This window comes from Trichoderma reesei (assembly GCF_000167675.1).
Source record: "Trichoderma reesei QM6a unplaced genomic scaffold TRIREscaffold_33, whole genome shotgun sequence".
NCBI lineage: Eukaryota > Fungi > Ascomycota > Sordariomycetes > Hypocreales > Hypocreaceae > Trichoderma > Trichoderma reesei.
This window is the reverse complement of record NW_006711180.1, coordinates 181,610-207,997: the sequence shown is the minus strand read 5'-3', so window position 1 is coordinate 207,997 and position 26,388 is coordinate 181,610. Positions and strand designations below refer to the sequence as shown.

The 26,388-nt window shown below is 47.3% G+C and overlaps 5 protein-coding genes across 5 annotated transcripts; 1 reads left to right on the top strand and 4 right to left on the bottom strand.

Moving 5' to 3' along the window:
- Window positions 1-4,171: 4,171 nt before the first annotated feature.
- On the bottom strand, window positions 4,172-7,695 carry TRIREDRAFT_70204 (uncharacterized protein; the record flags this gene model as incomplete). Its single annotated transcript, XM_006969474.1, has 7 exons — window positions 4,172-5,068; window positions 5,132-6,112; window positions 6,172-6,304; window positions 6,363-6,447; window positions 6,499-6,635; window positions 6,707-7,030; window positions 7,088-7,695. Coding segments are annotated over 7 exons (3,165 nt in total), but the record flags the coding sequence as incomplete, so codon positions are not given.
- A 926-nt stretch (window positions 7,696-8,621) lies between these two features.
- TRIREDRAFT_70195 (uncharacterized protein) lies at window positions 8,622-9,644 on the top strand (the record flags this gene model as incomplete). Its single annotated transcript, XM_006969492.1, has 1 exon — window positions 8,622-9,644. The coding sequence occupies one exon, from the start codon at window positions 8,622-8,624 to the stop codon at window positions 9,642-9,644; it is 1,023 nt and encodes a 340-aa protein (XP_006969554.1).
- A 6,320-nt stretch (window positions 9,645-15,964) lies between these two features.
- Window positions 15,965-17,086, bottom strand: TRIREDRAFT_82246 (mPR-type GPCR; the record flags this gene model as incomplete). The annotated part of the gene is made up of 3 exons (XM_006969473.1): window positions 16,481-17,086; window positions 16,185-16,415; window positions 15,965-16,126 (listed from the first exon to the last, which is right to left on the bottom strand). Exons 1-3 carry the CDS (start codon window positions 17,057-17,059, stop codon window positions 15,965-15,967), a joined length of 972 nt encoding a protein of 323 aa, XP_006969535.1. The 5' UTR covers window positions 17,060-17,086.
- Window positions 17,087-18,282: 1,196 nt separating this feature from the next.
- On the bottom strand, window positions 18,283-19,404 carry TRIREDRAFT_70139 (mPR-type GPCR; the record flags this gene model as incomplete). Its single annotated transcript, XM_006969472.1, has 3 exons — window positions 18,283-18,453; window positions 18,566-18,796; window positions 18,901-19,404. The coding sequence occupies 3 exons, from the start codon at window positions 19,402-19,404 to the stop codon at window positions 18,283-18,285; spliced, it is 906 nt and encodes a 301-aa protein (XP_006969534.1).
- Window positions 19,405-23,350: 3,946 nt separating this feature from the next.
- TRIREDRAFT_112163 (uncharacterized protein) lies at window positions 23,351-24,187 on the bottom strand (the record flags this gene model as incomplete). The annotated part of the gene is made up of 1 exon (XM_006969471.1): window positions 23,351-24,187. The coding sequence occupies one exon, from the start codon at window positions 24,185-24,187 to the stop codon at window positions 23,351-23,353; it is 837 nt and encodes a 278-aa protein (XP_006969533.1).
- Between the last annotated feature and the right edge of the window lie 2,201 nt (window positions 24,188-26,388).

Here is a 26,388-nt window from a genome sequence, read left to right as displayed (position 1 = left end):
AATATTTAGGTATAAAGGATATAGTAGTAGTAAAAGTTTTCCTTTAAAATAACCTTTTTAAAGCTGCAGTAAGATAAAAATATAAGAGAGATATACTTAGGCTATTAAAGTATATAAGTATTTTTAAAATTCTTATTTTAAATTTTAATTTAAAGTCTTATTAGGATAATATTATTAAGCTTAAAGCTGCTAATACCTATATATTTATACTATATTTTAAGCTTCTTCTTCCTTTACTTTTTAATATATATTATAGTAAATAGCTATTTTTAATATTAAATATAGTAAAGATTATTTAAAATATATTATCTGCTTTTAATTACTTAAAGGCGCAGAATATTATTTATTATAATATTAAACTATTAAATATTACCTATTTTTTAATATAAAATATAATACTATTTAACTTTAGGTTATTATTTACTTTAATTTATAATAAAACTTATAAAATATATAAGTATTTACTTTTAAAGATATTTAAAAATATCTTATATAATTTTTTAAAAGATATTTAGGCTTTTAGTATTATAATGCTTTTTATTTATAAATATATTAATAAACTAGAAGTTTTAGTAAATAAGGCATTTTTACTAAAGTTAAAAAAGTATATAAAAAAATTAAAGCTAAAGTTAATATATTATGCTTATAGCATATAGTAAAAGAAGTATTTTTTTTTATATTTAAAAAAGCTAGAGGTTAAGATAGTTAAGGTAAATTAGGAATTTAGGCTTTATTTACTAATAATTAGTATACTTTATAAAAATATTAAAGTATAAGTAAAAGCAGTAAGTTTATTATTAGCAGCTTAAGATTTACTAAACTTATTTATATTTTAAAATATTATGCTTTATATTTATATCTCTACCTTATTAATATAGACTTTACTTATTAATCTTAATTATATAGTATATTAAATAAAGAGATAAATAATAAAATAATCTAGCTTAATTTTAATTAAACCTTACTTTAATTTTATATTTAAATAATATAACTAAAACCTATTCTTTAAATAAGCTGCTATACCTAGCCCTGCTAAAATAATAACTATATCCTTAAGATTTTTAAGACCTAAAATCTATTTTTTAAATAAGCTGCTGCACCTAGCCTTATTAAGATAATAACTATATCTTTAAGATCTTTAAGACTTAAAACCTATCCTTTAAATAAGCTACTGCACTTAGCCCTGCTAAGATAATAACTATATCCTTAAGATCTTTAAGACCTAAAACCTATTCTTTAAATAAGCTGCTGCACCTAGCCTTACTAGAATAATAACTATATCCTTAAAATCTCTAAGACCTAAAACCTATCTTTTAAATAAGCTACTATACCTAGCCTTACTAAGATAATAACTATATTCTTAGAATTTTTAAGACTTAAAACCTATCCTTTAAATAAGCTACTATATTTAGCCCTGCTAGAATAATAATTATATCTTTAGGATCTTTAAGAATTAAAACCTATTAAATAAGCTACTACACTTAAAAAATAACTACTTAAAAATACTAAGGGAAATAAAAAACAGTAATGCTTTTATAAAGTGCATAGCTTACTTAAATAATCTAGTTCTTAAAATATATATTATCCCTTTCTCCTTATAGACCTAGTATTTATATTTTTAAAAGATTATAATATTATAAAGACTTAGGATATATTTCTTATCTTTTATTAGCTATATTTAAAATAAAGGCTATTTTTAATTTTAGTAACTTTCTTATTTATAACTTATTTAATAAAAAAAGATATATTAAAATTTAATATATAAGAGGTAAGATGCCTTAATTTTTAATACTTCTGTTTATAATTATTATTATAAATATTATTATTATAAATTTTATTATTATCTCTAAATCTCTTTTTAAAAGGTCTTTAATATATAGTTAGTAAAGGTAAGAAATAATAGTTAGTAAATATTAATTTAAGTATAAAAGAACTTTAAAACTATTAACGCTTATTAATATAATTATACTTAGTATTATTATTATATTTAAGTCCTTTTTTAAATGCTTTTTAATATATAGCTAGTAGGGGTAGGGAATAGCAGTTAGTTAATATTAGCTTAAGTAAAAAAGAACTTTTAAGCTTTTAATACTTATAAGTAAGACTTTAATAACTATAATTAAAAGTAGTATTTATATTTTTTATAGTTCTTTTAGTTAAACTATATAGTGTAAATATAGATAATATATAATCTAATGCTTAATATTTATTAAGACTATTACTAAATATAACTTTTTTATTAAAGAAGTAAAGCTAGTTAGTCTAAATATATATTTATTAAAAGGGATATAGCATTAAATATAAACTAACTGCTTTCTTAAAGTAACTATCTTTAGCTTATTTTTATTAGTTATAACACTATTAACTATAGGCTTTATTTATTAATTATAATAAATAGTATTTATATATTATATAAGGTTAATATTAATATCCTTAAGTTATATTATTAAATAACACTTATAAGTATTTAGTTATAGTTTGTAGTTATTATAATAATCTAGCTTTTAATTACAGTTTTAATAAAAAAGTAATTATATTAACCTGCAGTCCTTATAAAAACTTAGGTAAATATTATCCCCTTTTTAAACTAGAATATTTATATTAAGTGCTAAGCTTTTAACTTTATTAGCTTTTTAATTAAAAACAGTACCTTTTAAAAAGTATATAAAAGACTTAAAGGTACTATAGTATGCTTTTATTATTATATTCCTAGTATCTTTATATAAAAAGATCTTATAGTTATAAATTATTTTTAAATATACTTTTTATACTAAGTTATAGCATTTCTTAAGCTTTTTTTTATTCTCTTTTTTAAAGAGTTACTTAAATTCTTCTTTACTTTTTATATATTTTATAAAGTTAATTACCTTAAATAAATATTATTTATAATAAAAGATAGGGATTAAGAAAGTATTAAAATAGTTTTAATACTATTTAAAAAGAATATTATAGCCTTATATATTAAGTTTAATAATTTAGTTTTATAAAGCAGTTAAACTATAAGTAAGTAATAAAGTATAAAATATATATAAATATATTATATATCCTTACTTAGCTTTTAATATATAGTTATAATTATAGTTATAAAAGTAATAGTAATAGTTATTATAAAGTTAGTTATTATAATTATTAAGGATATATATTAATAAGGTAAAAAAGCTATAAAAAAAGAGAAAATAAATACTAGTAAGTAATATAAAAATATTATATAAAGTATAAGAAAGGCATAGTATTATATATAACTTTACCTTATATAAAGTAAGTAATAGCAGTACTAGTATTAAAAATAACTTAGTTTTAAGTAAAGGGGGGTGAAATTATTAAGGTAATATTTAAGGGCTTAATAAAAAATAAACTTAGCCTAGTTTTACTAGCACTATTAGTAGTATATTTAATTAAAGTAAAATAGTAGTAACTACCTTAATATAAGGTTAGTTAATTACTAGAAATAGAAGCATATAACCCTAGATCTAGATCCCCTAGCTATTAAAAATAGCAGATAATACACTTAAGAGAAGTGCTTAACAGGACCCTAAGTTTTCTACTACCTATAGTTGTATGTGGTGGTAAGGGCATTATGATGCGCTTGTGAAAGGATTCGCGGAGGGAGATGTGGACAAAATAATTAGGGATCCGACCAAATTCGAGCACCCAACAGTCAGATTATAAGCAGACATAAGCGAAGCTCATAACCCGGCCATTGCCCGTGTATATTGTTAAATCAATGCATTTGGGTGAATAAGTGTTCTCATTTTTCTGGCTGCTCATGGTCTGATGGGGGTCAATTAGCGACCCATTACCATGAGTACATGCATGTGATCTCGTCTGTCTAGCATTCTTTAAGAGAATCAAGTATCTCAATCCTTGTTATTTGGCCATAAGAGCCATTTCTAATTCTTATTAGTTAGCCAAAGCCCCTATAGCTGCTGATTCATACGCAGATACGCCCAACCCCTGACTTGACGAGGTTGCATAGTGATTCATATAACGGGCGATAGTACACTTCTTGCTGCTAGGTTATTACCTACATGTCATCACATATCTCTACTGATCGTCCTCATGATGGCTAAGGGTTCATGGTGGGTAAGCGGTTAAGACGGTACAGCGTGTGTCATAACCCTCTACACCATCCGACATAGAGATCATACCAACATGGTGAAGAGCGTGTATCCTACTCCACGGCAATCCAGCAGAAGCCCACCTTGGTCATTACCGTGTCTCCCCACGTCCCTCCGTGCCAACGTAGCTTGTCCTTGGTCGCCCACTCGTGCTTCCCAAAGATGGGTAGAGGAATAGGGCTGTTGGGATCGACCGGGAAATCAATGCAGTTGATGCCAGTAAACACCTTGGGGTCCTTGCCGAAGCTGCCGCCGTACCAGCCGGTCTCCTGGGGGTCCCGGTCCCTGCTGAACATGGAGTTTCCAGCCTTGATCGACTTGCCGTCACACTCGGCGGGCCATGCCAGCCACGCCACACGCGCCGCTTCAAACTCGCTGTTGTCCCAGGTGTCAATGTGCACCGTCATGCCGTCCGCCGTGATGTCGTCGACGTAGGTCCGGAGGTACCGCCGGGTGCGCGGTTGCGAAATTTCGGTGAACCACACAAAGACTTTGGGCGGCTCCCTGAAGGGCTTGCTGAACTTGACCCCGAGCCTTGCGTTCTGGTTTGCCGCGCGGCCGCCGGGGTTGTCGCTGGCGTCGACATAGCCATGCTGGAAGGGAATCGTGCCGTGTGGAAGGACCATGACGCTGGCCTCGAGATTCTGTGTCCCATGCAAGAAGGACTTGGCCGACAAGGTGTATCCCGTCTCCGAGACAGACGGAAGGCTGAGGGCGACACGGGGAGAGTTGGTACCAGCAACGTCAATGAGACGGAAGCCGTAGATGACTGTCGGGACAATGGGCAAGGGCCTGGCGAAGGTGTCCTCGAATATGGCACTCCGGCCAACTGCGGTCCCTTGCCACCCTCGATGCTCGCGGCCACTCCAGTAGCGAGCCTCCACGTTGGTCCTGATAGTAGATGTGTCGGTCGGTTCCTCCACTGGAATGCCTACCGTGGCAGCGGTACTCTACAAAGCAATCAGAGTCAGTACACAAGCCATAGTAGACACAATACGGCACTGATAACGAACCTCTTTGTTGCCCCAAATTGGGGCCAGACGGAAGATGCCACTCTGGGAGTTGATTTGCGGTGTTGTGGTGCCGTAACCCCAGAACCCCTTGATCTGAGCATTGACGAGCAGAGGGTCAAAGTGCTTCAAGTCGAGTTGCTCAAATTGTCGGTTGTCACGGATTCCTTCTCCATTCACGGCAGGCTTCCAGTCCTCCGAGTTGCCCAACAGGTCCGGTCCACGATTGGTGTACAGCCGAAGAGCAGTAACACGGGTCGGGGCCTTGTCCACGTCCTTGCGACGGCCCGTCTCGATCGAGCAGGCAATAATCTTTTCGCCATCTTCATGGTGCACCGTCAGTGTACTTCTGCGGCCGCCGGAGGTTCCTACGGCAGCTAAAAGGCCGTTGGTGTATCGGACGCTGAGACCGATGACCACGCCGTCGTTGACGTCGACCGTGACGGTGCGCAAGCTGAAATCAGCCTTGACAAAATCCAAGTTGCAAAAGAGCGTGCCTTGGGGCGAGCCGACCATGGGCGCCAGCTTCTGGAACTTGCCAACCTCAGGCTGCTCTACACCATAGCTGGCAGCCTTGGCGGCCTCGGCCTCGCTCACGCCGTCGCCGTCAACACGGTCAAGCAAGGGGCAAGGGGCTTCGGTTCCGAAAATCTCGGGATACGGCACCTTCTCTTTGTCCTTGACACCGGGAAGCCGCTCGCGAAAGATGATGGTGCTCTGGATGGCCTCTGGACGTTTTTCATCGGCGGCATAGTCTGGATGCTCCTCGATCGCATCGACTTCCTTGACAATCTTGACCATCTGAAACCGGCAAGCCCGGCGAGCTAGGTCAAGCCCCTTGATGGTCGCTTTAAAGGGCTTTTCGTCGTCGATGAGAGAGAGCGTGGTCGAATCGGCATAGTCTTTCACTTGATCAGACCAATCTACAAATTTCTTTGTGCCAGCCTGGATATCAAAAAGTTGGGTTCCAAGGGTGCGGTAAATCTGCTCAAGTCAGCCGACTGAATAAAGCTTCCTTCAGATGGTGGGGGCAAGACGATTACATTCTTGTAGTCCATATAGGCGTCCAGCAGCGCATTCGTATAAATGGCTGCGTTTTCGTAGAACATTGGCTTTAGTTTTGGTGGCTTCAGGGCCATGTAGCTCCGAAGCGACTCATACTTGGTGAGAATGGCACTGGGGACAATGGTTAGCCAGCCATTCGTTGGTGATTAAAACAGCCCAGCAAACTCACTATGTACGCTGAGGAGTGTTTGCCACGAGATCAGGGAACTTGGCAGCCGTTTCCATCAAGCTTTGAATCGTCCAAAGCTGGTCCACTGCAAGCTATTAACACATTGGACAAGGAGGCCGAGAAGGATGAGTTATACCTGGCTTGATGTGGCCGCCGCCTGACCAGCCAACCTGAATGGTCGTCTCCGTCTGCGACGAGAAGCTTGACTTGGCCATGTCGACGTTGGCCTTGGCTTTGATGTCGGCAGCACCAACGCTCAAAGCGACTTCTGCTCTATGCAGGATCAATTAGCTATAAGCCCGTACAGCAAGTTGTTGGTGAAGACGGATGAGAGGATGCTTTACTCCGCCATGATAGCCATGCGCTTGTCCTTGTTGACAACCTTCATGCTCACAAGAGCATTGAATTCGCCGCCCTCTAAGAAGCCCGATATGAAGCAGTCGCCAAAGACCGACCGGAAGTTGGTTTCGTTCACCGAGGGCAGGCCCTGGAAAACAAGGGCATCCTTGATGTTGATGCTCTGGTTGACGACCTTGACGGAGATGAAGAAGTTGAGATCGCTCTCCTTGAACTTGTCTGAGTCGATAAAGGAGCCTTTGCCGGAGCCGCCAATGGCGCCGTACTTGATTGAAAGAGATCCAGAAATGTTCATATCGTCCGTGATTTCACTGCTTAAGTCAGCTGTGTCCAAACACGCAAGTTCAATAAGCAAAGCCATGGTCTACCTGATTTTGTTCACAAAGCGTGAACTGTACGAGACAATCTGGCTCGGACCACGCCTCGACAACTCTCGCGCGGCACCGCGAGGGTTTTTACTCTTGAGGCCAGTTCCATTCGTCTTGAGACGGGCAAGGCGCATTCTCTTCTTCTCAAGAAGCAGTGCATCTCTCTTTGACTCCGCACTGTCGGGATCAACCGCTTCTTCAATGGCAGTCTCAAGTCTGGCAATGTCTTCGACAAGCTTGGCCACTGTTTTCACGTCTTGACTCAACTGAAGCGCCATGCTGTCGAGTGGTGTAGGAGGGGCAGGCCCTATCAAGGGCGGTGTTTGTCCATTGGAGGTATCAGTCCCCGTAAAGGTGGCTGGTGTTGGTATCGCTTTTGTTAGTTGTGGTTGAGGCTGAAGGCCGCCCTCATCCTCATCCTCATCATCTTCATCTTCGTCCTCATCATCCCTCAGTCCGCTGAGGGCACGGGCCGCTTTTGCGCGCGCACCAATGCCGTACCGAAGCTCTCGCATGGTGAAGCCATCGTTGGTAACCGCATTGTCGATGCGATCGGGATCGATGACAACGGCGTCGTCAATGCAGATTTGCTGTGTGTACGAATTGAAGCTGAGCCTGTTAGATCCTTCACCAACTTTTGAGAGTCCTGTTACACAGCCTACCCTTGGCCTATATTGTGTTAGTGGTCCACCTCAGATAGGCTTCCAATCATTGTACAATTGACGTACCAAGGCGCATGCCATTGTTGTAAGGCGCGAGGTTCAGAGACATGATGGCACTACACCAACGATGCACCTTCGGAGTCAAAAGGAGCAGTTCCTGAAGCTCAAGGCCAATGTAATACAACAACTACCTGAGATTATGGAATGAAGGACTGTGCTCTATCTTTTCAACTCGACTTCCCGCTGGACCCTCCGTGGCGATCTTATTACCTGTCTTCGTTGTGATGCTCTAATAACACATCGGACGGAGTATGCCACTATTGTCAATATTGACAGGGGTGTCGGGCAAGCAGCTGGCCAGACTTCGGTCCCGAGCCATGATCGAAGCCCCCATGGCCTCTGTAAAGTCTTCCTACATGTGCAATTGGTTCGAACTCTTTGCAGAATGTCAGCTCAAGACAGGTAGGATGTAGTTCTAGTCGTAGTAACCGGTGAACATGAGCTAATGAGGTCGACGATCTGCAACAGCTGAATCAGTCTTTGCCACAAGCGACCAGTTGCGTCCCGAAAGTGGCTTCGTAAGTGACATGTTAGCCCGCTCGAACAATCCAGACGCCAGCAAACACATGGCACCAGGGCTGGCTGAGCGCCTTCAGCTGGCTTCAGATCCCGGCCCCTCCAGTCTAGAACGCAGCCACGGCGGTTGGGGACAGGGGAGTGAGCGTGGGGATACGGAAGTCTGCAAGACGCCCGAGCCGCGAAATGCTCCGGCGTTGCGATCTCCGGGCCACTCCATGTTCTCACAGCACTTCATGACTCTTGCGCCTCCCCACTCGCGTTCGGCAGAACCAACACCATGAGCAGCCATCGCCATGCCCGTCTTTGGAATCAACCAAGTCAGCAAGCTGGCTCCTCTGACGGCTGATACCCTCGACCCAGATGTGTTCAACCCGCTCATCCCCTGCGTGGCCCAGCAAGCAATCACCCGGTCACCAATCCGTCTCCCATGGCAAGCTCGCGTTCTCCCCTTGGGAATGTTCTTCCGATCAGCCGCCACGGCCAATGGCAAGAATCCATTCGCCATGCAGTCGGCATTCGACACAGACTCTCTTGTCTCGGCGCCGATACAGTTCACGGCAGATGATGCCAGTGGCAGCTTCAGGTCTTCAGAAGTAATGAGCTCGTCCGCATCAACAGACCACCTCAGCGTTGGCGCCGGCGTTGGTGTCGATCTGCCCTTTCTCGAAGCCAGCGTCTCGGTACAGTTTGACAAGGACGTCATGGAAAACAGGGACTCAAACAAGGCCTCGATCACCACGAGCTACCGCGCCGGCACGGTGGCCTTTGTGCGTCCGCCAGAACTCTCGGCAGATGCCTTTGATGTGCTGCGTCGCAAGGGCATTGATGGGTTTCACGCCATCTATGGTGATTTCTACGTGGGTGGCTACAGGATCGGGGGCGATGCCTCGGTCCTCTTCAGCACCGATGTGAGCTCCCGTAGTGTGACGGAGACAAAAAGGGTCAAAATCGATGTGGAATCATGGTTTGGTGACTACCATGAGCAGTCGGCAACAAGGTCATTCAGAACGGAGCGCTCGAGAGTAGTCCGTGTAAGTGCCTACTCGACGATTGAGCAAGCTCTCATCTCAGAGGCGGTTCAGATGGACACGCCCGAGTTCCAGGCTGCCATCGAGAAAGGCAGAGGCATATACCAACGCGCTAAAGGACTGGATGACTCCATCACCAAGGTTCTCAAGGACATCGGGGTGAGCAAGGGCAGGCTGGTGACTCGGGAGCAGTGCGCGCAGCTGTGTTCACGAGCGGTTGTTGTCGAGCTTTTGCTGGTGCCGGTGGAATGTTTGCGTCAGGTTCGCTATTGGACAATTGCACTGTAAGGCCTGTATCTTCAAGGGCTGTAATACTTTATTGCGTCTTTGCCCTCCATAGCCAGGCGAATAATATCCTGAGGCGATGCAAAGGTTTAGTATTCAGTGAGCTGGAACAATGTCTGAGCAAAGAGACAACAAGAGCGAATGGCTTGAACCGCTAAGCAAACCGGCTAAGAGGCTTGCAGAGAATATATAGCTAACAATGCGATGACTATGTAGAATGTTCAAGGTGCGAGGCGATCTTCTACGATCAGGACATTATCCTTGAGCAGCACATATCAATTACCTAGGTACTGGTGCTGACTTGAGCAACACAATGCTCAGAGAGAGGTACATGGTTGTGAACCACGATGGTATTTGCCACAATACCTTTCCATTTCTCTGCCTTGATCTGCAATACCTCTTAAGGTACTGAAGACTTCCGGACAGAACAATGTATGAGGAGGGAACACTCAAACTTGGGCTTTGAAGACTCTTCAATTTCGGTATATTGAGTAGTTAATTGGCATGGTGGTATTGGGTGGCCTCCGCTTTCAGGAGTTCGCGTCAGTATCTTGGTGAAGCCTCAATCTACTTCCGACATTCTCGACACTCAGAGATTCAGGCCCTGAATGAGTGGTCTCTGTGTGTTTTTGGGGCGACATGCCGGATCAAGCTCTTACCACTAGGAGGAAAATGCCATCCCAGCCCGGAAACTAACGCTTGATGCCTGCCCGGGCCGACGCGAGAGCGCCACCCCAAGTCTAGTCCGGGCTGATGGCCGCGCTATTGACAATAGCCTACTCCTGAGGCTGGCTGGGAAGTCCCCTTGCATGAGGTCTGGGCCACTGAAGGCCTCTTAGTTCAGCCGTAGACTCAGGGGGAGAATGTCTCTTCAATTGCAAACCGGCCTCACATCACCGTGATGATTTGCTGCAAGACCAAGTATTGATGAATACAATAATCCTCGACACCTCCATCCGCTACTTTTTGGCGTCAAGGTTGATGTCTGACAATAGCCAAGCTATAGTCCATCATCATGAACGGGAGTGCATATGCCGGCCTGAATCCGTATTCCCAAAAACAAGGATCTCAACTGCCAAGAGATCTTTTGATGTAAGTTCTTGGAAGCTTGCCGAGCTGATGTCTAGGTTGACAGAAGTAATTTGGTAGCCCAGAGAAATTCGATGGCATACATATATCTCAGAACAGCAAATCTTCTGGCAAGGCTGCGAGCAACCTCTTTCCGCATAACAAAGATGGGACACAGATTGTCAACAGCGGTATTACGCCGTGAGTTAACACATGTAAAGCTGAAAAGCACCCAAGGTCGTCTGTCAACGCTTACAAGACATCGAGGTTTCACAGTACGGCCAATTCTTCCCCTTGGAAAGTCATCAACTACCAGATTCCAGTACCTATCGGCGACTGCTCCGCGCACTTTCTGGTCGATATCAATTCGAACAAGGTGCGCAGGGCGTTTCTTATGGATGGCGGCACAAACGCTGGCACCTACGTCGCTTGGGTTCAGATCCTCAAAGCCCTTCGCTTCATCGATCTACAGCTGGGCAATGACTGGAAGTTTGACTCATGGGTCGTCACGCACTGGGATGCGGACCACTACAGCGGTGTCAAGGATCTGCTTCTCAACGAGGGCATCAAGTTTACGCGCTGTAGCGGCGCTGGGAATTACGTCACCCGGGGAATGTCAGGAAGCTTTGCGTCTCTTTACTTTGCAGAAGATGCTTGGCTATGTTGCGGCGCATGGGACGTGGAAGCCATGTTCGTGAGAGGAGACGGCTTCTTGCGCCACTTCGTGAGGCAAGACAATCTGCACCTCTGGGGCAGCTTGTCAATGACGATACCGGCCAGACCGGTTGGAACTGAAGCAAAGTCGCTGCTGAGGTGCATATGGGGTGAGAAGCTCATAGGTCTGGACCTTTTTACTCGCTCTTACCAGTACCATAGCGGAACGGGAGAAGAGTATGAGTATACGGAGCACCTATTTGAATTTGAACGTCGGCTGGAATCCGACCACCATGCGGTAGCTGCCAAGAACACACCGCGTTTCTGCGTAGTGGGAGCAAACGGGTACGGAATTGGGCAGTCGACTCCCTTTAAGAAGGAAAAACCGTCAAAGAACGAGACGTCCATCCTTGCTCTCCTCTATTGGAAGCGCCAGAACCTATGTTCGTACTACACGGGCGGAGATGGAAATCCAGGAGTCTTCAAAGAAATTGTCAGGCCTTGGCTCGACAAGACTTGGCCCGACTGCGACGTGGAAATGGTCAAGCTGGATCACCATGGCTCAACAAGGGAAAACCTTGGGGGGTCACACCTCTCAAAAACCAAGTTCAAGAGCGAATCTGAAGAAGAGAACCAACAGTCGAAGTCGAAGTCGAAGTCGAGGAAGGAGGAACAAGAGGGGCCGCGAACGGACTCAGAAACCATACGCCTTATAATTAAGGATTTGAAACCTCGCAAGGTTCTCGTTACGCCGGGAACCCTCCACGGCCATCCCAGTGAGCTCTTTCCACCGCCCCTTGATGAAGGCATAGTGCAGCTAACAATGGGGCGTTTCTTCCACAGCCTGGGACGTTATAATCTTTCTTAGAGCCTATTTCGAAGAGTTGTCTGGCGCCAGAGGTAACCCGAGTGCGATGATACAAGGGTTGTTCACAACTCGCGCAGTGTACTGGCTCATCAAAGGAGAAGTATCTCTGAAGGACATCAACCAGAATCATCTACTTGGAGAAGCTTTTGAAAAGCGAGGGCGATCTGTTACTGGAGGTGGCTTCAATAAGATGATAGCAGAGGATGAGCAAGCTTCGAATGACGCTGACCAAGGGGGTCCAGACAATGATGAAGACGACAATAGCAGTGATTCGGATTACGATATCTTCTTCGGTCGTGCTCGGGACCTTCAAGAGAGACAGGAGGCGCAGGGAATTCTTCAGGAAGCGAGGGGAAAATTCAACGATTTCTTGAGCGAAGGGGAGAAAGCGGCACGGCGGGGACAAAAACACGGCAAGGGCAAGACCAAGCTCGTCAGATACAAATTTTGGCTTGGTGAGGATGCCAAAAAAAGGAACTACACCGCCTTAACAAAGGCTGCGAAAAAGACAAAAGAAGACTATGATGAGGAGCAAAGACAAGTGCGTTCAAACCCCTTCACATCAGGAGGGTATTGACGATTCAACACCCGAGAGTCGCATATCGCTAACGTAGACATGACAACAGGAAGCGAGAGATGAGCTAGGTCATCTAAAGCAGGATGCGCGGAGATTGGACCGAATGACGCCAAAGAAACTCGAAGCCCTGAGAGCCGTGCTTCAAAATTACGCAACGGATGAACACGATCAGAGCTCTACCCCTGACGACGCGGTCGAAGTGCGCCTGCGGCGCGAGCTATGTGACGCAATCACAGAGGTGGCCGAGGCCGCTGACGATACCCAGCAGGAGGGATTGGAAGACTTCAGGACAATCTGCTGGCAGCCTCTGCCGGTATCTGAGAGAGATGATCCACACTTCATCATTCGATTCGAGTTCAACGGCCGGAGACAAGATACACTTGTGCAGGTCTTCGATGACAGTGGCCAATTTCGTTACGTGAAGACATCTTCGCAGGCTCACAACGGCAGCGGCCAGCATGAAGACGTGAAGGCAGCCTCCTTGACGCCTGAGAGTGGTCAGGCGGACGGACCGGTGGAGCTAGTCAAACAAAGCGAGGCGAAACCGATGGGGCTGCTCGTCGAGGACGACCAAAACCCCTGGGTCAAGTATGCATACGGCGAATGCGCCATCGCAACCATGCTATCCATTGATTCAATCGAGACTCCCGTCAAGCCAACACTGGGAGCTCGCGGGCCAAAGAACATGGTGTTTCAGTATTACGAGAAGCGAGAAGCTGATACCAAAGAAAACATCGGCGAGTTAATTAATTTGGCTCAGCTGGGAAACAAGCGTAAGAATAGGTGAGTGAAAATCTCCCATGTGAGTTGAAGCTGCATACAGGGCAATGATGAAAAAGTCTGACAGCTCTTGTACCACCAGCACCACGCAATATGGGAGGAGATCAGAGATGCGAGCCGACGTTGAGGTTGCCGTGAAAACTTTCACGAAACGGAGAGGCAACTTAAAGAAGCCTGTCAGGGGAATACTTATAGCAGAAGGAGAAGAAGAGGAAGGAGAAGAAGAAGAAGAAGAAGAAGAAGAAGAAGAAGAAGAAGAAGAAGAAGAAGAAGAAGAAGAAGAAGAAGAAGAGGGCTTAAAGAAGTCTACTAGGAGGAGGAGCAAGGCAGGAAAAAGAAAAGGGAGCTTAAAGAGGGCTGACAGGGAGAGAGGCAAGGCAGAAAAAAGAGAAAGAAACCGAAGCACTGATAAAAACGATTCCGAAGGTTTATTGAGAAAACGAGCTGCGAGAGCCCCATGTGGCAATTCTGCATCGGTTAAGAAAGTTATTGTCACGCAGGAGTTCAAAGGTCCTGTGAGCAAAAGCAAAGCAACAAAGCAACGGAAACTGAAAGCTACAAAGACCGAGAACAATCGCAAAGAAGCACAGTTGGTGACATCGGAAAGCGACACAGAATCAAGAAGAATCTCTGAAAAAATCCAGGAGAAGAAGAAGACGCAAACGGAGACGGAAAACCGAACAAAAAGGGAGTCGAAATCGCAGAAAGCTGGAAAGAAGACCAACTCGAAGGTTTCTTACTAGATAAGAAGGCAGATTAGGAGATACAGTCATGAGGATATTAGCTGCATGTCAAATGTGTTCGTTTCGCGCTTAACAATCGAAGCACGGGACTACTCGGTCTTGAACTGGAGATCCCTCATTCAGTTACGAGAGTCAGAGTCTGTAGTTCATTATGGCAACGCGATGAAGTCGTTGCACGACCATGATTTGCGGCGAACGTCATCCGCACAGTGCTCTGGGCCAACACCAATCTTCCTGTAGAGAACTTGACGGAAATTGTAGTCTTACATGACCAGCGATGGTATGCTCTGCTTTCCTTCACGGCAATTCACATATATGCTAATATGTTCTTGTTGAATAGCTACTAGCTTTCGAACTGAAGTTGCCAGTCGCAGATTGATGGGAAAGCGCCGGGGTGAGTCGTAACGTCTTCGTGATGTCGTCAACCATCACGATGCCTGATTAAAAGTCATCTTATTGTAGAATCTGCTCCCGAGGACAAAGTCGAAGTTTGTTAGCTCCTGCGATTCCCCTAGGCTGTTGGTGAAGCCGAGCACTGCTCTCCCGAGCTCCACCTCCAGGAGAATCCTCTCTTGATTTAGCTCTTGGGGTTTGCGAGGATGGCCTAGATCAATGGTGGTATGTCGACTTGCTCAGAGTTCACATTCCAGAGGATACTTCTCTTGACTAGCACAGACATGATGCGACTGTGCTGTCTAATGACTACTCCCCCCTTCAGCTTTCGCAAGCAGAGGATAGACATTTGATCGCTTCGGTTGCCGAATCCTACGCAATAATTCCTATTATCATTGACAAGCTGCTTGAGCAATTTCTCTTCGCCTACCTGCGGACCGCCTAGCCCACAAACTACCCGGGAAGACCTGATCTTCTACCAACTCCGTAACTGCCATTTAACTTCCCACGGACGCCGGCATGGTAGAAGAAGAGCGGTAAAAAGAGCGCGGGCTTTCTTTGACAAAACCGCAGAGTAAAGAGCGATGACGAAGTCTGTCGGCGAATAGGCATGGCAGAAGAAGCAGAAGATACCAAAGAAGCTAGTAGGGACGGTTTTGCAACTTCGAATGGAAGTGCTCGACTGATTGGAGATGGCGATGCTGGAGAAGGTAGACAAAGAGAGAGAGAGAGAGAGAGAGAGAGAGAGAGAGAGAGAGAGAGAGAGAGAGAGAGAGAGAGAGAGAGAGAGAGAGAGAGAGAGAGAGAGAGAAACAAAAGGAGCCCGAGAGAACTACAGCAATGAATAGGAAAAAAGCAATAGCCATTCAGACAACGAACGAAGACGAGGATGCTAGCGACGTATTTGGAAAAGAGTGCTCCCAAAAGGAGATGATATGGCCTCGAAGGCGAGGGACAGCATAAAGGAAGAAACACGCCGAGACTAGCCAACAACCTATGGGGAAAAATTAGGAGAACATCAACTGTGTATTCTTTCTACTACTCATAATGTGAGAAGGGATAATCCATTCCAATTCACCTGAATTTGTTTATCCAGCTTTAATAATATGGTCTCCTGTCTACTTTATGATCTACTGCAAGGCCCAGTGAAGTTTCTACCTCTCCCGAATTGAGCGCCAGGTTTGTTCAACAACGTGAAGCAACGATCCAGCGAATAATGACGACGATTCCTGCTGCTGACTCATAGAGATGAGCATCTCCGATTGGTGTAGTTATAGTCAAAGGCGTCCAATATCCCGATCAACTGAGTCACAGTAGCGAGGACCACCAGGATGTGAAAGAGTTGATGGGAAGCGCCGTAAATGTCGAATTTACCTGGCCATCGACACTCGGGAAACTTGGTCTATAGGATTCGAGAAGTTAGAATTGTCTCATATACATTGCAGACTTTGGAGACTTACGGCATAGACCAAAGCTCCAAGCAGAAGGAATCCTCCTTCGACCAGATAGTAGGGCATTCCCGATTGTTTCATCATCTGCGAGAAGCCAAAGATGGTAATACCATGTATCAAAGGTGCAAACCCAGACAAGCCGGTCCCTACAAACGCAAGTGTTCGGAAAGTGCGATACTTTTGGCCGTGGAACCGGGGATTTAGCATTATGAAGATGGTGAGCGACCCAAGGATTGCAATCTGCCAGCCAGAATAAGTGTTGGATACGAATCAGTGAAAGATTGGGAGTTCAGGTATTCACTCACCATAGACCAGTAAATCTTGCGTTGCAAAGGTTCACACCAAAAGACCATGTAGATTCCTGACACAAAGTCGCCCAGCGTGAGGATGACTATGCCCACCAGATCGAATCGCAGGAATAATTGTTCAACCTCGGAGGAGTGGTTTGTCAAAGTGTGGTATGTTGCCGAGAGCCCCAGGCAGACAACAGCAGTCAGAAGGAAGAAGCTGAAGATGAAGAAATCGGTGCCGGTGACATTAGAGTACCTGCTGGTGAGGTACTCTAGGATATACCACTCGCCGAGCAGGAAAGCGACTGCCGGTATAAGGTGAGAAAATATGTTGACCGATTCATTATGAATGTATGACCAGCTTTGAAAGGAGACCTTGGCCGAGCCTGAAATCGGTCGATAGCCATGGCGAATGAACTCATTGTCCTGATGCCATTCCGGCAGCTCTTCAAAGGCGAGAAGAACTTTGCGTGCTGCCTTGGTGACCCTGGAAGTGCTGTCCGCAGGCCGTGGACTGAGAAAATCATTCCCCCGCTCTTTAGGCGCCACCGGCGGCTGGGGAGACGCGAGTCGAAGACGGGCAGCAGACGCCATCGGGACTTGGAGGAGGGGGGAGGAGAATGCAGAATAAAGAAGGAGGTGTTGGGATTGTTCTGCTTCTTGCACGGCGTCCTTGTCTTTCTTGGTTTCTGCCAGACGCCAGCCTTGCTTACATGTGCCCTGCAGGAGCTGGAATGTGCACTCTCCAGTAACAAAGAAAAGGCCAAATGTCAGAGTCTCCATGTCTTCTTGTTTGCTTCGCCTGGCCCTACAGGACCCCTGAAGCTTGCGACGTCGCGTGCTGTGTGGCAGGATCCCTGTCTGTCAACCAACCACGTTGCACCGCTAACCGCCCGCAGGGGTCGGCCGCCTTACAACACCGTTGTCGGCTCATAATTCGTAGCCTGGAGATACTGCTCCGTACATCGCGTACATTAGTAGGAAAATAGACGCCTCTCATTTGTGTCGAAAGTGCTGGCAATTTTTCCTACCGAGGTACCTAGACACAAGGTACTGCCTACACTTTACCTACCTCACCATTCCCAGAGTTCGTACTCGTAGGCTTGCTTCAATGGTCGGCACCTAGGTGCCTTATCTTCAGCACGGACACACCCAACGGTATCCTGCCTGGTGCGGATACTGTACACCACACCATCCTTCGTTTCCTCTCCAAGGAAGATCCCCAGTGTCATGAGGCTCTGCTCTCTCCTAGTTTGCAGCATGTGTTCGCCCAATCGTAAAAATGCCTCATTCCTTCCTGAAGATACAAGTCTTTGCAACACAATGCAAAGACAGTGTTTCCAACTGTGTAAGCTGCGAATAGATTGTAGAAGCCCGCGGATTGCATTGCCAAGATTGCCTTGAAAAGGACTTCATGGTTGCCAGTTCATTCTACGCTCGGGCTCTTTAGTCTTCCCGAAGAGTTGGCCTACGAGACTAACAGTAGGATCAACAGATGCGAGTCTAGTTGCAACGCCCCTTAGAGATGATTGGGCGAGGTGAGGCGGAAGCGGCGTGCTTAGGGTTACTGCTAGTACCTGCCTAACAGTACGTCAGTATGGATGGTGGTTTTTAGGACGTTTAAACTCCGAAGAGGTTGTGGATACTCAATATGCGTTACAGTGACTAGTAGTGGAAGTGCTTATTCCCAGCCAGAGAGTTGACCTACTATCAAATGTCTTCACATCCAAAAGTGAAGCGTCTATACAACATCATGAGCCTCTGCCAGTGTCCCAGCCGCAGCAAGGCAATTGATCTACCTGTAAGCTTCGATTTGTTCAATAAACACCCTGGAGCTTGCATACATCCAGTGTGTGGCAGGTTGTGAAACCTTGCAGCAGAGCCGTCACATGGGCGGCCATTGCGCATAAGATGGCCACATGAAAGATCTGGTGTGAGCTTCCCCAGATGTCAAACCTCCCCGGAGCCAAACGCTCCGGAATTCGGAACTGCAGAGAGAGTATCAGCCAAAGCTTTTTACTGTCTTTTTCTTCTTATTTTTCTTTTCTTTTTTAACCGCGAACGCGTGGTGAGGATACTCTGCAAACATGCCAGACATACCGCATAAAGGCCAACTCCGGTGCCATAGAAAGAAAGCTCGACAAGATACCATTTCATCCCCGAGTACTGTAGCATGTATTCGAGTCCATATCGCTGAACTCCATGCAGCAGGGGTATGAATGACGAGGCACCAAAAACAACAAAGGCGCCCACCTTGACTTTTCGCCAGAGCGGCGTTCGCAGCAGGGGATGCGAGATGAGAACACCAGTGACGGTTCCTGTAGTTAAGATCTAGGGCTCATGTCAGTGCATCAATCGTTATCAGATTTGCCTGACCTGGGCGGCGGGGAGGGGAAGATGCGGTTACAAGGCCACGGTTGCTCGGGGAGACTCACAATGGCCCAATGTAGCTTTTGCAGTCTTGCTTCACAGAAGAAGACATAGTAGATACCGGAGGAGAATGTGCCCACTGTTACGATAACGATGCCGAGAAGATCCATTCCGTGCCAAAACATCTCTACCGGATGCGAGTGCGGTTGCATCAGGTGGTAGAGTGCGCTCAGCACCAAGCATATTTCCGCACACCCAAAGTAAACTCCAAACATGGCATAATCGATGGACGAGACGTTCAGGAACCGAGGCTCTGCCAGCAATCGTAGGAGGACAGGTGTGACAAGCGGTAAGAGCACTGCACCGATTAGATGCGTGTATACATTGCACGTTTCGTTATGAAGAAACGTCAGGCTTGTAAATATCTCCAGGTAGTCTGCCTTCTCCGGTCGATAGCCTGTGAGGATATACTTGTTGTCGAACTGCCATTCAGCAATCTCCCGCCACGTTACGGTTCGGGGGTTGTTTGTCTTTGGATGCTGTGCAGTGCCGTTCGTCGTAGTACTCATGTTGCCATTCGACACTTGTCGTTTCTTGAGTTCTGCTCCCGACATGATTCTTCTTCGCAGAGGTCTGAGCTGCGGTGGCCGACGACGAAGCCGAGGAGGAGAAGATGTTGATGAGGCCGGACGAAACCTGACGATATTTGGGCTGAAATGCGGAGCGATGGACCGGGGAATGTATCAATATTATAAAGAAGATCAGAATAGCAGAGAGTGACGCTCAACACCCCCAACAAAATGACAAAATGATTATCGACATACATCCTGGAGCGCAGAGAGATAACAGCGTTAAAGGTATTTCAGGTAGGTATAGATAGTTCAATATTACATGTACCTCATGAACTGATTGTTACCAGCGTACTCGTACACAGTAGGCACCCTCATAATTACATGCCTGCGACCACATGCAGGGAGACACATGGCCTCCACCGTTGCCGCCTCAGCTCTGAGATGGAGGGTCGGCTGCTGGGGAGCTGGGAATCTACAAGGATGGTGATTCGTTTGTTGGTTCTGGTGTCCTTGTTCCCCTGCAGGTATAAGACCTAGCAAATTAGCACAGCCCGCTGTTGAGGGGTTTCACCAACGCGATACCTGGGCAAGCTGGGGATAATTATAACAACACAATGGTATGCCTCCATGGAAGACCCAGGGCGCGACACATGCAACACATCTCACAGGCTTACATAGCTCTATGGTGCGAAGGGGTTGTCGTCGGATTCTGATACTACAGAATCGTATGAGCTAGGTGGCGATCCCGGCTTTCTACTAAAACTCCCCTTGATAGCAGCTTGGCACCGCGTCTCAGTAAAAGCTTTGGCACTACCATCCGTCGGCGTGCATACAACATCGAACCATGAGTGTGGATGATTCACAAGGCCTGCTGCAGTCTGTGCTTGGATTCTTCGTCCGAAGACGACCGGAAAAGCCAGCGCAGCCTGCGTCGTTGAGATCCCGGAGAGCCGAGGCCTGGCTACGCACAGAGGCTTTTCTGCAGCAAGAAGCCGCTGAATTTGAAGAGCCCGACCCTGAGCGCATTGCAAGAACGCTGCGCGCATTCGAAGACTATGTGCAATACAACTCTGATGGAGAATCTGATCCCGTGGGTGCTCTCCTTGAACGACAGGCTCCGGCCTTTGAGCCTTGCACTGCTAACACAAGGCTACGGAGTAGGGCTTTCGCCATGACATGCCGTATCCTAAGCTTCAGGCGATGCGCAACATGATGGAGCGTCGGAGTCATGACTCGATTCCATATCCAGGCACTACCATTCGCGTGAGTAAGCGGAAACGAGACAGCGACACTGTCATCCAGGAACTCTCGAACATGGACAGGGAGGCAAGGAAGCGCCGAGTGCTGGCTCGTGAAGAGCCCAATGCTGCCGACAATGTCGAAGAACCCGACGCTGACTTCGCGGTGCTGATGCGGAGGCATCTGGTTTCATTGGACAACGCGTTACGGAAACACTGGGTATGCGTTTGCCAGAAGTGCTCAGGGTTGAGCGTAAGGCTTTCGCTGCCGCAGCATAAGAAGGACTTCAACGCTGAGACGTCCTTCGAAGTGTTCTTTGGCGTACGGTCTCCGGTTGAGACTGCGCTGCAGGAAGCCAAGATTACAATCAAGTGAGCTTCGTGAGGCTTCGTGAGACAAGATTACCGCTGACATTCTTCCGGTAGAGACGTACAGAATAGGATGAGGAGCGCGTCTGAGCCGGCGATTAGCGGGGTGTCCGAGTTTGCACACATCTGCCAAAGCATCACAGAGTCCCTCGGTCAGCGAAATTGCTTACACTTGGCTCTTGAGGGTGGGATATTCCAGAGGCTCCGTCCGCAGCCAAAGACGTTTGGTGGTGAGCAAATGTCGCGGACAGTGTCCTTGTCGGCTCTTTTCCAGCGTCAACAGGAGCTACGCGGTAGTTCATCTGCACTCCCGCTCAAAGGGAAGCGTATCTTGGCTGTCATACTGGCTACTGCGCTGCTTCCGTTCCTGGAGACGCCGTGGCTGCAGCCTTCGTTCAACCATTCAAATATCCTATTCGTTGAGCCGTTGCAGGAGGGCGAACTCCCCGACATCACAAAGCCTTTCCTGGCCATGGAACATATTCCGATTGTCTCAGCCGGCAGGTCAGGCTCTGGGGTGAGCACTGACAGCTCCAAACACATGGTGCATCCAAATGCCACCGTGCTGGCGCTGGGTATACTCTTGTGTGAGCTTCACTACTGCACGCCTGTGCAGCTGATGGCAAAAGACCCGCACGGACCCAGGAACGTGAACTCTGACTATTATACCAGCCTTGACATGCTCAAGTCTCTGGAAGTGGACGCTGGCGTGGACTACTATCTCGCTACCAAAGCATGCCTCCAGTGGGAGTACTACCCCCCTGGACAGCAGGCTGACTTTGAATCCGTCGACGTTCAGCGGCTCTTCTACCAGAACGTTATCAAACGACTCGAGGCTGAGATATTCAAGTCGTGGGGTCTTCGAATCCAGAACCTGGGCTCGTTCGATCCTCGACAGAATGAACTCTGCTGGGGTTCCATCGGCCAAGAAGTTGTCCGCCATCAGACAGGCAAGGCCGATCACTCAGATACGAATAACGGAGCACACCCACCAATGCCGTATCGTTCTATATCTGACGCTGCGCCCGCGAGCTACTCATCCTTCCATTCCGACATGGCGCTGCGGATAGCCGGGCCGACACAGTCTTCTCCTGGATTGCAACTCCGCGGACACCCCGTGGAATCTTCCACGAAGAGCTTGTACTTTTTCGACGCAAGCCACCAGACGGGCTCTGAGCAAGAGTAATGTGTTCTGTATCAGATATAAGGCTTCCTTGTACTAATGATATGTGCAGAACTCCACTTTCACGACAATGGATGGACAGTCTTCTGTCCTCGATCTACCACCATGTTGACCCTCTCGACGCTGTCAACGCTGGGCGCGGAACGTTCGAGCCGGTGCGAATAGCGATCCTGGATTCCGGGTTTGATCCAGAGAATCCGCTGCTCATGACTGAGGACCACCAACTGGACCCGCGGATCAAGGACGCGCGAAGCTTTGTACATGGAACAGCCCAACACGAGATTCGAGACGAGATTGGGCATGGCACCCACGCTCTCGGCCTTTTGCTCAACGTTGCAACATGCGCTGAGATCTATATCGCCAGAATCGCGAATCGAGAGACTTTGGATCGCAACACTTACGATGATATTGCAAAGGTGAGCCTTTTCCCAGATCACACATTTATCTGCATTCCTCTTTGGACTGAGCTAATTGTTCATACAGGCCATCAATCACGCAGTTTCTGAGTGGAAAGTGGACATCATCTCCATGTCCTTCGGCATTCGGGAATACAACGAACCCATGAAAACAGCCATATCGAATGCACTACACAGCCAGACACTGTTGTTTGCTGCGGCGTCAAACGATGGAGCAAACCTCGGGAGGGCCTTTCCAGCTAAATACCCCAGTGTCTTTTGCATACACTCAACCGATGGAAACGGGAATCCCTCTGCATTCAACCCAACGGCAGACGACAAGGACGTCAACTTCAGTCTCCTGGGAGAGCACGTCTCTTCTCACTGGCCAACAGGCAAGAACGGCCACAATGAGCCTGTGAAAGCTATGTCGGGAACATCAGTTGCAACACCCATTGCTGCTGGGCTTGCCGCAGCGATCTTGTCCTTCGTTCGGCAACAGGAACAGCACATGCCTTCAGGAAGCGAGTTGCTGGGGCCGTGGTTGAAAGACGTTCACTCGATGGACGAGGTGCTCAAGAGCATGGTCAAACAGAGGAGGGGGGCAGGCTATGACTATATCACACCTCATTTACTCTTTGATAAGAGGGCAACCAGGGAAGAGGTTTACGACAAGATCAAAGATATCAGAAGACACTTGTATGACTAGCAACCTATAGCAAGTTGTATGATAGTACATCCACATTCGTCCACCATCCTTATGCAGGAACGCAATAGACCCTGCCCTGCTCCGTCAGGTCGGGAACCGCCTCTGCAGTCTCGATCTCAGAACCATCCACATCCTCAACAATCACAGACAGTCCGTCATCTGACTCTCCGCCAATGGCCATAAAGGCGCCCTTGTTGTAGTCCTTGAGCTTCAGTTTCCGCCCGAACCTAAGCCTTTTGACACGGAATGCAAACACGAATTCGTCCGCGCGAATCGTCTCTGTCTCATCGTCACTCGAGCTGCTCCAGTGACCCTTTGGGCCCATATTTGTGCCTAACGAGGACGCATCGATGCCAATATTACCGGTGAAGCCGTCGCTGTGCGAAGTCGAGTACTTGATTCTCGCGCCCTTGACGAGCTTCAAGCCCGTGACGAGATAGAGCGAGCAGACAGGGGCGAACCTCTGCCTGGGCTCCCTCAGCCATGCCTGCACGGCGGGTGCCTGAATGGCTTCTTGGACATATTCTTGGGTTGGCTCGAATGCGTAAGTCGTCACTTTGTCGAATGCGAACGTGTTTGCCGTTTTGCTGGTGTGCTCAAAGTTCACCTCATTTCCAAGGGGCGCTCCGCCGATAGCCACTTGAAGGAACTGTGCGTAGACGCCCAGACCGATGCCCTTCTGGGTGGAAACGGTCTTTTTCCAATCGTTTTCCACGACGGGCGGATCTGCGTCGGACACAGCAACTATGCTCCCTCTGTTGAGAGGATATTGAGGCGTTGACGTGGATCGGATGATAGAGCCAAGACTTAGCGGGCCGGCCGGTGGTGGACGGATGAAGTTGGACGTGGGACAGAGGAAATACGTCTTTGTAAATGTAAAGGCCATGGTGTCAAGCTTTGCTTTGAGATTTCGTGCTTCTTTTCAAACTTGTGAGGTATTGAGCATTGGTTTATCATTGATATCTCGTGAAGCTTCCCGTCTTATATATGCGAGGAGTCCCAGGCCTTAGCCGCCCATGGGCACTCTCTTCGCGCCGTATGCCTTCAAGGAGTGTGGGCCAGGTTCCTTTTGCATTCAGTCACAGCCGCCAATCTCGGCCCCTAAAGCAACGCGCAGGATACTAATAATATCAAGTTGAACTGCACCTTCATCACCCCCCATCTAGGATAGAGCTTCCCCCCATTTGGCACGCTCTGCCTCAAACGATGCCACCTCGCGTTGGCACTCCCCTTGTAGGCCCTGCTAAAGTCTCACCACTCAACTGTCTATCCGTGGGCAACCTGACACACGAGCACGGCTCGGCCTATTCAATGCTTGCATGACCTTTACCGCCGCAAAACTCTCGCGAAAGGATCTCAAACAGACGTCAATCCTCAGCGGGGCAAGTGTTTCTGCGCAAAAGAGAATGGAGGGCCGAGGATATGAGACGAGGACGCAGCGAAAAGGTCGTGTGTAACTACACGGACTTTGCTAGCCTATCTAGAACGGCCACTGATAATCATGCCTGTTTCGCCGGAAGCCATCCATGGATGGGTAGGTAGGTAGACTATAAACGACAAGGCTATGAGAGTGCTGCTCGGAACGGGTGCCAGTTTCCATGTCACGGGCGTCGACTTGCCGCTGTACCTTTCCCGTTTGTACCACTACCTTGCCTGTACTTAACCCAACAAAACCCACCCCGGCTGGGCATCAGCTGCAACATGCAATCGTTCCATTACCCGACACCTCAAGCGGCTCATGAGACGTCTTGAGGCGCGATATTCCTGTCCACGAATCTCAGGCGTCTCTTCTCTCGCAAACACGCTCATCGGCCTCCTGGACCTCGAGCGCAGTCCCAAGGACTGGCCGCCGACGGCCTCATTTACGGCCTCTCGGCATCATGATCTTGGATCGCATGGACGAGGATGTTGTGGAGGATGTCTTTCTCCAAGAGGGCCTTTGCCCGACAATCGCAGAGCACGCGGCGCAGTGCAACTCTCTGTTTCGCAAGTACATGGTTTTGCCTGACATCGTGCCGGATCCTACCATCATGGACGACCAGCTGGCGCGCTTTACGCTGTGGGCGTCGAACATGGACGTCTTCGGGCCGCTCAATGTCTCGTTGGACTACAGACTCCGATTCAGTCCGACGGTGGTAGACATCATACATCAGCTCCTGGACGTCATTTGCGACACCTTGGCATCTTGTAGGTCCCTGTCGCATCCAATTCTGGAGGGACTGAACCCCGGAGTAACAGCTGCTAATGAGCATCTCTTCAACAGTGAAGCCAATCAACGAGCCACCACAGACTCCAAGCAGGAAGAGACAGCGCATATCAGTATACAGCGAACCAAAACTCACGAGGAAGGACGACGACGATGCAAGCGACTCGGACAGTGACGTGGATGAGGCAGAAGAAAACATATCCAAAATCACTGAAACCATCGGCGGGACCGTGTCCCGGCTTTTTCGCCTATCCAATGCTGTTCGAAAGTCCGCAAAAGCCAATCGAGCCCGCAAACTGGAGAAATACAGAGACGACGAAGAGGCAAACAAGGCTGTAGCCGAGATGTGCCTGTACACGGACTGCTACATTCGCTTCCGCTTTCCGATGGCGCCGGATTCGCTTCGCTCAGCATTGGTCGAGGCCAATGCGCTCCGGCTTCGACGACTGTACTATCAGCGATCACATCGAAGGCGTATTGACATGAGTGTTCAGAGTCCTCAGACTAGTCCGCCTGTTATTCAAATGCCCCAGATCAAAGAGGGCGCTGCGGCTGTACGTTTTGCTCCGAGCGTTGTACCAAAGCCTACGACCATCAACAAGACATCGGGACAATCTGGCCCGCCGCCGGTGCCAGTAACGAACGCAACTACTGCTCGACAAACCGCCGTTGGAGCTTTCTATGCCAAGTCCACAACTGAGGTTCCTCGGGCCAAGTCCGTTCTGGTCAATAACAAGTTGTCATTTCCTCCAATACCGCCGACACAGGAGTGCCCATACTGCGGCGTCATCATCGAGTTCAAGAACACTTCTGCTAAGTCGATACTTTGGAAGTAAGCAAATGATCGACCATCTACTCTTAATTGACAAAAACGCCTAATG